The 10,527-nt window shown below is 34.7% G+C and overlaps 1 protein-coding gene across 3 annotated transcripts; it reads right to left on the bottom strand.

Moving 5' to 3' along the window:
* Nucleotides 1-5,462: 5,462 nt before the first annotated feature.
* LOC7496968 (rop guanine nucleotide exchange factor 3) lies at nucleotides 5,463-8,687 on the bottom strand. 3 transcript variants are annotated; one of them, XM_024585271.2, is made up of 9 exons: nucleotides 8,327-8,687; nucleotides 7,962-8,105; nucleotides 7,508-7,875; nucleotides 7,297-7,413; nucleotides 7,034-7,188; nucleotides 6,877-6,951; nucleotides 6,486-6,779; nucleotides 5,953-6,297; nucleotides 5,463-5,865 (listed from the first exon to the last, which is right to left on the bottom strand). In XM_024585271.2, exons 3-9 carry the CDS (start codon nucleotides 7,836-7,838, stop codon nucleotides 5,752-5,754), a joined length of 1,431 nt encoding a protein of 476 aa, XP_024441039.1. In that variant the 5' UTR covers nucleotides 7,839-7,875; nucleotides 7,962-8,105; nucleotides 8,327-8,687; the 3' UTR covers nucleotides 5,463-5,751. The 3 variants fall into 3 exon arrangements, with proteins under 3 accessions (XP_024441039.1, XP_024441040.1, XP_024441038.1); XM_024585272.2 differs by lacking the exon at nucleotides 7,962-8,105; XM_024585270.2 differs by lacking the exon at nucleotides 8,327-8,687 and having other exon boundaries at nucleotides 7,962-8,267.
* Nucleotides 8,688-10,527: the final 1,840 nt, after the last annotated feature.

Raw genomic sequence — 10,527 nt, 5'->3', positions numbered from 1 at the left:
GTTCTGCTGTTCCATTTATACGTAGGACTTCTGGATTCTGTGTCTTCTCTATTGTGTAGCAGGACAGTTTACTGCCATGTATTCATTCCCTCTTGCGTAGCGCACATAACTTGGAGCCTGTGTTTTTCATGTTTATGTTGGAGCTTGTAATGCTTGCTATTCATGTGTCAGGTGGTTATTTATTGGATTTTTTTGTTTCTTCTCCACAACCATGGTCCAACTATTTGTGTCATGCTCCCTTAAATTGTTGATCTCCCAGGGAAGTGCTTTAACAATTTCTCCAAAAGTTGTGTTGGTTTTTAGGTTTCCTAAAAACACGAACGAGATTGTATTTGCTCTGAAGGTTAATTGATCAAATTCATCCATCTTTTATTTTTGCCCGCCGTTGTACGGCCAGACCGACTACTGGCGTGGATGATTATGTCGCGGAGTTTATCTCTTTGTTCACAGGGCGATTCTTTCATCAGTTTTTTAGACTTGCATTTTACCAAGCTTTCTTGAACAGGGTGTTACTAGATAGATACTTAGATAGGTGGTTTGAGCTGTGACATGGATCAGGATAAATCTTTTTAATGTACAAAAAATATCGAGGTGAGTTAACTGGGGTTAATTCAATTATATGATTGAAATTTACTGTCATGAATCCATTCCCCCTCGCGGAGCACAGAAACCTTGGACTTGGAGCCCATGTTTTACACGTTATGTTGGAGCTTGTAATGCTTGTTATTCATGTGTTAAGTGGTTATATTATCGCATTTTTATGTTTTCTTCTCCGCAGCATCCATGGTCCCCCGATTTGTGGGTGCTATTAAAGAAGTTTGTTGGTTCTTAAAAACACGAACTATATTGTATTTGCTTCGAAGGTTAATCGATCAAATTCGTCGATTTCTTTTTCTCCTCCCCCCTGCTGTTGCACGGCGAGACCGATGACTGGTGTGAATTATCTCTTCGTTCAGAGTGCGATTCTTTCATTATTTTTCAGTCTTGAATTTTACCCAAGTTTACTTGAATAGAGCGTTATGGTATTTCTACTCATTCAGATCGTTCTCGTTGTCTTTTGGGCATCCAAGTTGAGATTTATACAGCCATCCTTGTTAGTGTGTCCCAGCATCTAACATTAGCATATTATTCTTAGAGTATCGCTATCGAATTGAAAAACATTTCGCGGCTTTTTCTGCGACACTACCATGATGGAGCAAGACGACCTCGCCTCGCCTGCCTAAATGGGGAAAAAGTATCGAAACTTCTTTCTTTTCCTTTTGTTAATTATGCCAGATTATCTTCTATTTATTTGTTTTCTTGGCAGCTTTAATGGAAGAAAAAGGAAATGTCCCCTTCCCTGCTTTTTACGAACGCAGTTTTTCGTCGTTGCTTTGCAGATTTTTAGCAACTTGGCTTAAAGAAGAACACCCTCCCTGACAGCTTATTGTGGACTTGAAGGGTCCATATGACCCCGCACGCTTTCCTCTTATGAGGCCCAAGTTACCAGATATTCACCATCTCTGGCCCGCACATTCTCATTTGCCTGAGACGACTGCTGCTGTTAGGCTTCCTTCCTTACATCAAGGTGATTCTTTCTACGATGTCCTCAAGTCTTGAGAAGATTTATACTTTTAGTAAGTGAATGTTGAAAATTGTCGTCCTAAATACTTGTCTTATATTCATGGGATTTTAATAGCATGTTAAGTATGTTTCGTTATTTTAATTTATTTTTTTGGACCCATGTCTCCTAAGTAAAAAGTAAAGGGATTCTTTCTTGTCCTCTTCTTTTATATTGGAATCTGAGAACAAACTCTCTATCATTTGCCCATCTCTGTTTTTTTGTTTTTTCTTCTTCTTGAAACTGCAATATTACACTTACTTTCAGCGATTTACTAAATAATAAATTGATAGATTATCTATATTTATTCTAGAGAAAAATAAGATAGAAAGATAGACTTTTATTTTTATTTTTATTAATAATGAGTGAAACTTCATAGCCGGATATTGAGAAGAAATTTATATGAATGTTATCAAAATCAAATTGGATTAACGAATCAAATAACCTAAATGAGTTGATGGTTTTTTCATTAAATAACTGACTCGTGTGAACCGAACTAAAATCTCGCTCCTCCCAAACCTTTATGGCGCATGAAATAACACGTCATAATCTTGGTCCTATACTAGCACATCCATGTGCTGCCACTATCCCACTATCCCACTATTCTAGTTATTGTTTTAGCCTTTTCTGGTTCACCCACTTTCAAGGTCATTAATTTTCGAACCCCAATTAAAATTTTAACATATTATTGAGTTTTATGACAAAATATGTGTTATTTTGAATGATTTTGCGTATTTAGTTTTGGGGGTGTGTGTGTGCCATTAATTTTGTGTTTGAATGTTTTGAATTTTTTGTGTGTTTAATTTTTTAGTATGATGTGTTTTGTGTATGAATTTATATCGTGAATGTGTGTTTCAATAGGAGTGTTATCGTATAAAAGAAAAAAATATAAAAATAATTATATCTATTGTGACTTTGTTTTTTTTAAAAAAATTGTTTAGTTAAACATCAACATAAATTGGTGAGTTGGGCAATATCTTTTTAGTTCACTTTTTCATCGTGCAATAAACCGTTATTTTACTGGCAAGGTCACTCTCGAAGTGACAACATATGATTTTAAAATATATAAAAAAACCATCATGTTTTTCTTATCATCTTTATGTTTTTTTTATATAATTTTTTAATATTATGACATATTATCCATTGTTGTTGTGAGTGGACTCGGTTTGGTCAACTTGACTTTGCATAGGCCTTGAGTAATGCCCTTAAAGCTTATTTTGCACACAGTCAAAAGAGTGGGGCCAAATCTATATTTTCACCATCCATACGGGTCTAATACATGTTTTAAAATTATAAACTGAAAAATCTCCTTTTTAGGTATTAACATCAAAACTTTTCATAAATCGATGAAATTTTCTTTTTAGGGATTAACGTAGAATTTCTTCATAAATCAGCAAAATCTTCTTTTTAGGGATCAACATCAAAATATTTCTTTCATCAACAAAATCTCTTTTTTAGGGATTAACATCAAAATATTTTATAAATTGGCAAAATCTTGTTTTAGGGATTAATGTCTTTTTTTTCTTTTCTAAATCGACAAAATCGCCTATGTCTATGGATTAACATCAAATGCTTTCTTTTTTGACAATCAATAACATGTGTGGAATAAGATTAGAAGAAAACACATAGTAAAAGTAGCTTTATGTTTGAAAGGATATGATAAAGGTGACACCGATCTTTTCTTAGGCATAATTAACACAATACCTAAACCTCTTAGACCGATGTCAATTTTAAAATTTATAGTTTTCTTTAATTAGTACGTGACAACTTTATTATTTTTATTTTCTTGTTTAATTTCAAAGAGTCTTGTATTCATCGTGGTGTGACAATGCTGTCAACGTCTTTCCTTAAAACAATGCTTTAAGATTTTTACAATATCCTTTCTGGCCTTTTAGTTTGACAATTATGCGTTTTAGCCCAAAACTTCATTTTCTTCGGTTTTTAAGAGGGAGAAGGATGAGAGAGAGGGTTGACTGAAAATGACACGGAAAGACGAAACATTCGTTGACGAGATTCCATTAACAAAACAAAAGTCAATTTTGATTTCAAAGTCTTTCTCTTAACGAGGGGAATGCCATTTTTAATGGTTCAAGCGTGCTGGGCCACCTAGGCCAGGCTCGTTCACCAACCTTTTTTATTGTCTTGTAAAAAACAGTTCATTCAACTACTTTCTTGCAAGCCCCAATATTTTTTTATCTTATTGTTAAATAAAAAAAAAATTCTTAAAAATATTATTAAACCCATTCCAGTTCATAAATCGAGTCGTGAGTTTAGTATGTTAACTCAGGTTGATCCAGGATATCTTCATGTCAACATTGAAAAACAAAAGATTTCATCTTGGTTTTTTTAAGTGAAACTAGGTTTTACTTGTTGTCCAAGTTACTTGGAGTAATTGAAAACACAATTTAGATAAATAGTCAAGTTAAAAGGTTTTAAAGTAGACATGCTAAATTAAAGCTAATAACATTTTCAAAAAATTCCCTTACCAACACGAAAGTATTTTATTATTCTTATGACTTTAGATACAATCACTTTAAAATTATTAGAATGTCTTTTTTTACTTAAAACTTGCTTTTTCAATAATTATATAATATTGTCTATAAAATAAATATTATGGTAAACAAATAATTTAAACTTGTAATTTTTTTAAAAAACCTTCATAACCAATTTTTTATAATTTTTAAAGTATACATTAAATTTTAAGTTTTCTTATTTTTTTGCTGGTAAAAAAGACGTTAATGACGTTTATGCAATGTTTTTTTTTTTTGCCACGTAAAAGAAACTTCTGTTCTAACTTCTAACTAACTAGCTAGTTAAATTTCCTATGAGTCACGCAAGAGGGAGGGATGGTGGTTGCTGGTCACTACTTAACGCGCGAAAGAGTGAGTTGTTAACTTATTATTATACGACAGATGAGCTGAGTAGGAGTCTTGGAGAGAGAAGAATAACGGAGTCGTTAGATGCGCCTATACGTGTGGCCAGCGACTGCGTTGATAGTCCCTTTCTTTGTTACCCGTTTAGCATTGTATAACAGTATTTTTTTTTTATATATATATAGTTTTAATATAACTTTTTTTTTATATTTTTGAATTGTTCTGAAAAATAAATTGTTCTGAAGCATCGATATTTTTAAATTAGTTTACCAACTTCAAAGTTTTGGGTTCATCAATTTCTTTGAATCCAGTTTTGGGCTCATCAATTTCTTTAAACCTTAAGCTGGTTCTTGATCTTCAATACCAAATTCTCTGAGTGCGTGTTAAGAAAAAAAAAAATTCAAGAATCCACCAGAATTCTATGCTTCTTTCTTGATAATTCTTTTATTTTTCTTTTAAATATATATCTTTCTTGATGAAGTTCTGTGTGGAATGTGAAGGATTATTCAGGTACAATGGATAATGAGAAGGGAGAGAGTAGTGGTGGTGATAATGCTGGAGCTAATGATGGCACAAGGAAGAAACTGTCTCAAGATGGAGCTGAAGCACTAAAGGAGTGCCTGGAGGAAAACAAAGGGGACCATAACAAATGCAAATCCAAGATTGATGCTTTGGAATCTTCTTCTGCTCCAAGAAAACGACCCTTGCTACCTTTAATACTCAAGAGTGATTCATTGACTGATGTTCAAAACAGGGTAGTAGTGGTAACCCACTAAAAATCATTAGCATGGCTTTTTTTGGAATCTTTTGTTGATATCACTAATGAAAAGTATGAGAGTTGCCTGAATTGCTGACTAGTGACCGCTATTGTATAGATGATGAGGCAACAATTTGGGTTTGATTGCTCCTGCTTTCCTTATCCTCTGTTGTTCTACTTTATCAATTGATGTTTGAAAAAAGTTCTTTTCTTTCTAGTTCAATTTTGTATGTGGGGAAAGAACTGTGGATTGAAACTGAATCGGGCGATAACAAAAATTCTTGAGGAAATTAGCTTAACTGGATGCAGAATGTACAAATCTTGCTCAAAAGATCTCTTCACCTATGCAGAAGATATTTCCTACGTAAGAACTACTACCTTCAACCTGTTACACGCGAAAGTAAATGAAATTTCCTAGATTCCTCACAAGGCTTATGCATTACAGAAAGTAGGACAGTGATCCGAGAGAGAGCACCTTGATTAAGATATGTTATCTATCACTGATGTTTGAACTCTGGTTCCTATTGTTCTTGGTTCCTATCTACGAAAAGAACATCTTCGATCCAAGCAACAATGTTGAATGCTAAGCCTTCTAAAACTCTTGAGTAGCTCTCTAGAATTGCTTGTCCCACATCCTGCAATATTTATCTTTCCATTTACCCCTGTTGAATAAATAAATAAATTTGATATTTTGCAGTGAGATTAATGATCGCGCAACTTGCCTGATTGTACTGGATTTTGCAAGTGTCCAAGGATGTCTGTGAAAGTTCGGGGTATCTCTGCTTCAGGCAAAATAGCAAGGTCTCGGCCCTTTCTGCTAGAATATGATTTTTATCTGTTCGATCAATGTCAGACATGAGATCTTTCACCATGTTCCAAGAGGATTTTGAATGGCTTAGGCATGCTTTGCGTCTCCATGTGTACATTGAAGCTTCAACTCGGTCTGCAAGCTGAAGTGCTTCATGTTCTGATGCTAAGTTGAGACAGTCAAGAAGATGTCCTGGGGAGAATTTGTCCGCTGTATACAGGTAGCGGTAAATTGTGTCCCCCAGGCTCGCTCTTCCGCTCTGAAAGAAAAAACATTTTGATATAACATACTGTCAATATCAAGAAACTCGATAGGACATGTCTTTGCTATTCTATAAAATTTCATAGTGCTTTTAGAAAATAGAACCTAGTTATCATTACTCCCAGGCTTTAGAAATTTAGAATCACTACATTTTTGTGAAGTAATTTAAACAGCAAGGAGGCTAACCTTGGGAAGAGATGCTATGTATGTCTCTGGAATTTCCATCTCAGCAAGAATGCTACTGTTAATGGCCATGGAAGCTTTGTGAATTTGATATGCACAGTCACGTTTGTGTCGCAAGTGCTTCCTCGACTTCTCAGAGAGGCCACCAGAGGGAACACATGGGACTGGCACCCACCATTTCTCTTCTTTACGCTGGACAATAACTCTCCGAAACGAGCCTGAAAGAGTTGAATTTGATGACATGCTTCCTTGTTCTGCATACCAAAACTCTGTATCTTGGAAACTATCCAGTACTTCCTGTCAAATAAAACCCAAGTTATAACGAACTTGTATATATGACACTGTAATGAAAACAGAGATGTTCTAATTTCTTGCAAATGAATGCTTTCCTTACCATGAGCATTGCGTCAAGCTTTCTTAATGCCGGAAGGTTGATATGAATATCTAATCTTGGTCTACTTTCCATCACCTGAAAGATCAATCAATCATGTTAGAAATAGGAGAATTCAAAAGCCTGTTTGAAATTTGGTTGATAGCTAACAAAACTTCACCTCAAGAACTGTTCCGTCTTGTAAATTCTGAGACTTGGGGATAAATTCTACTATGTAATCACATACAGAAAGAAGACAATCCATTTCTCTCTTCCACATCGATTTCTTCTCAGGTTTCAATGGCTCTAATCTCAAATTTTGCCCAAACACAGTTGCTGAAGAAAGTATCAAAGATAAGCAATGACAGAGAACTGGATAACAGGAAGAAAGAACATTATTTTTTTTTAAAATAAATCAAGTTGATGTGTATGTATTATGCATACCATAGAGATTTGTTATGGCGTTTGATATAGTAACAGCTGTGCAGACACCTTTGCCACTTCCTGACATGTCTTCACCAAGCAAAAGCTTTGAAAATCTTTCTTTCATCATCTCAAGTTCTGCCAAAATTATGCAAAAATTGTGTTACCATCTTACTCATCACATGAACATTTTTTTCAGCAAAAAGGCACAAATTATCTTATGTAACCCCACCCAAGTCAACAGATTCTTGATCATCCAACTTGTCATCCGCAACTTGCTTCTGTTGCTTCATTTCTAGTCTTCTAAGCATAGCCTGATGTTGTGCTCCAGATTTGGTTACTGGCCAATGAGAAGGAGAAGGTTCACTTGAATAGCTGTTATCATCTATGGGATCAGAAAAGGCTGAGGTCTCTGAATAAGTCCTGCCGAACATGAATGAATCACCACTCATTGTTGAGTACACTGGAGTTTCCACGGCTGGGTGATCATTTTGATCCAAGGAAGAAGGTGAAGGTTGATAACCGGGATCCGAAACTTCGTCAAAACTCGACGAATTATCCATTTAAAGATTAAGACTTGTGGCCTACTTGATCAGAAATCTGCAAGATAATCATGAAAGTGTAAGAAATTTGGTTAGTGGGCTCTAGATCTTAGGACTTCTTTTCATTAACAAAACAAAACTCACCGGTGGGGTATCTAGGAATGCTCAGCTCAAATCCCATACTTTCACCCGGGATTTGGCTTAAAATGCAGAATTTATGTTTGAGAGAAGAAGAAAAAAGGATCACAAAGAAAAAAAGAAAAGAAAAGGAACTGTTCTCCTTTCTTGCTACAAAAAGCAAAAGGGCTTAGTCACAAGTCGTTATTGTTATCAGAAAATGTAATAATGCACTGAATTTTCTGCAAGACTTGTAACTAAAGGCAGTCTTTGATAGATTTCGTTTTTTTTTTTCCTTAGAATTGAACCAACAGAAATTTGAAAATTCGAAGACAACGGCAGGTATGTTATAAAAGCAACGGTCTAATGACATTCTTTTCCTTTAAACTTACCTTTAATAGGGCAGATTTGAATTTTGTAACAGTTGACGACACTCGCTAGCTAGTAAGCTGAATATTGTTGATGACCGTTTGAAACAGTTCCCTCCTTCCTATGATTCTCTTCTCTTGATTCCCCGTAGCCTTTTCTTTCCAAAAGAAACACTATCTTTAGACAAGCACTCATGACCCTATAATCATGCATAAAAGATGAAAAAAACAAAAATACCGGCCGTTTGATTGTTGTGTTTGTTGATATGAGATCAAGAAAGACGGGGAGTTGCAGAAATGACTGTGTTTTTCTCAAAGAAAGAATCAAGAAAGGATAGAAAAAGCAGAGGCTGTTGGTCTTGTTGTTGAAGGGATCATATGATAGAACATGCAAAGTACATCTTAGTTGGACATGAACATTTATGGGTTTGTGGTGTGTAATAATAGGGCTGCTGAATACAAAATGAATTATAAAATTGTTTAAGAGAATCTCAACGAATAATTTTGGGTTATTTTAATGGGGGAGTCTGCCATCTTGAGATGTAGGAAATGCCAGGATGAATTATGATTTGATTAATTCACATTATGATGCTTGCTATTATGGACATAATTCGTCAATGAAGACCCTTTTTTAGAATGCAATTAAGACCATTTGTTGGGCAATCAAAGTATATATCATTTCCTTTTATAAGAATTCCATTAAACTACATGTCCAGTGATTAAGTATGCCAACCAAACTCCTTCTAGACAAAAAAACAAAGAAGGTATGCCACCAAATTCGTAGTTCATTGCGAAATGAAATTTTAAACTCTTTCCTTTTGTTTATCTTGATGGAAATGGGAAATAGTTGTTTTTTTTTTTTTATCTTGGGAGAGGGGCCTCCACAATATACCATTGGATTATATTATGAGGCGTAGCTGAAAGCTAATTATTAGTGATAGAATATGATGTTTGTCCTGCAATAATCTTTTATGTGTGTGACAAACAAATTGTGTGCTACACATAAAATTATCGATATCCATGAAAAATATGAGAGAAAAGGGTAGAGAAGTGAGAGAAGAAATATGTAGAGAAAAAAAGAAAAACAGGTCAGTCGCAGGCCAGGTCAGACACATGCAAATCCATAGAGAAAGAACTTTGCATATAGCATTAGTTTCTTGTATAACAAGATCTAGGATGTTTCTCACATTTTATATGTGCTCCCGAGGATCTGTAAGCCCCTCGTAGTTGTCTAGACTGGCTTTTGCTGAAACATAGTCTCTAGAGAGTCGAGTGTGTGAGATTATGCGACAAAGTGGAGATTCTTCGACTAAGATATGTTTAGGAGATTCTAGAGTTATAGATCTCGTCATATGCCTATGCTTTTTTCTAGTATGTGAGGGAGACTTAGATGAGGATCAATAGTGATTAGATCATTTAGAGCATCTCGTGTGATAACGATGTGTGTAACTCATTTTAGGTGTAGCAGTGCGAGCATTACTTGCATGCATGTCATTCTACCTTGTTTCTTTAAGGAATTGGAATTGTATTTATGCATTTGGTACATATATATAATAATTTGTTGTTATGCAGGAGAAAAGATGCAAAGATGTATTTACATTGTTGCAACAACATCATTGAGCATATGTACTTGATGGAAAAGATGTTAAAGACCTAAAGGAACTGAAGTCCCTGTGATGAGGAGATTAGTTACTCTCCCCTAAACTGGAGTCTCGTCAGCTATAGAAAGAGTTGTTGGTGAAAGTTGAAAGGAAATGAACTGGTTTTTTATTTAGGTTTTCTATAAACAACGCCACTAATGAAGTTAAAGAAAAACTTTAACACATAAATGGACTTTCTCTAGTTGAGTTATGTGCCTAAGTTGTTTCTTTTAAAAAAATCCCTTGTAGAATGAGAAACTCTCCAATATTTAAGTTAGTATATGTATGTATAGGAAAAGATAATGTATAGAAAAGAAAAGTAAAAATATCATAGCGTGTGAATTTGGGTGTGGCTTTAGAAAAAATTGCTCCCTGGTTAATGAAACAGGTGTATTTATTCATAAATTTTTTTTATGGAAAAGAAAATCACATTATTGGCCAACCAAAGTGGCTCAGCTGTTGGTGTGAGTTGCCATGAGTTCTAGTAAGTGATTGGAAAAGAAGTTAGCCTGTTTTGGAGTGTGGTTGTTTTTTAAAATGTTTTTTATGCTGAAATCCATTAAAACGGTGTTTTTTTATTTTAAA

Source organism: Populus trichocarpa, chromosome 14, assembly GCF_000002775.5.
Source record: "Populus trichocarpa isolate Nisqually-1 chromosome 14, P.trichocarpa_v4.1, whole genome shotgun sequence".
NCBI classification, from domain to species: domain Eukaryota; kingdom Viridiplantae; phylum Streptophyta; class Magnoliopsida; order Malpighiales; family Salicaceae; genus Populus; species Populus trichocarpa.
Note: the sequence above shows the minus strand (reverse complement) of the source record. Positions and strands in the feature narration are given on the sequence as shown.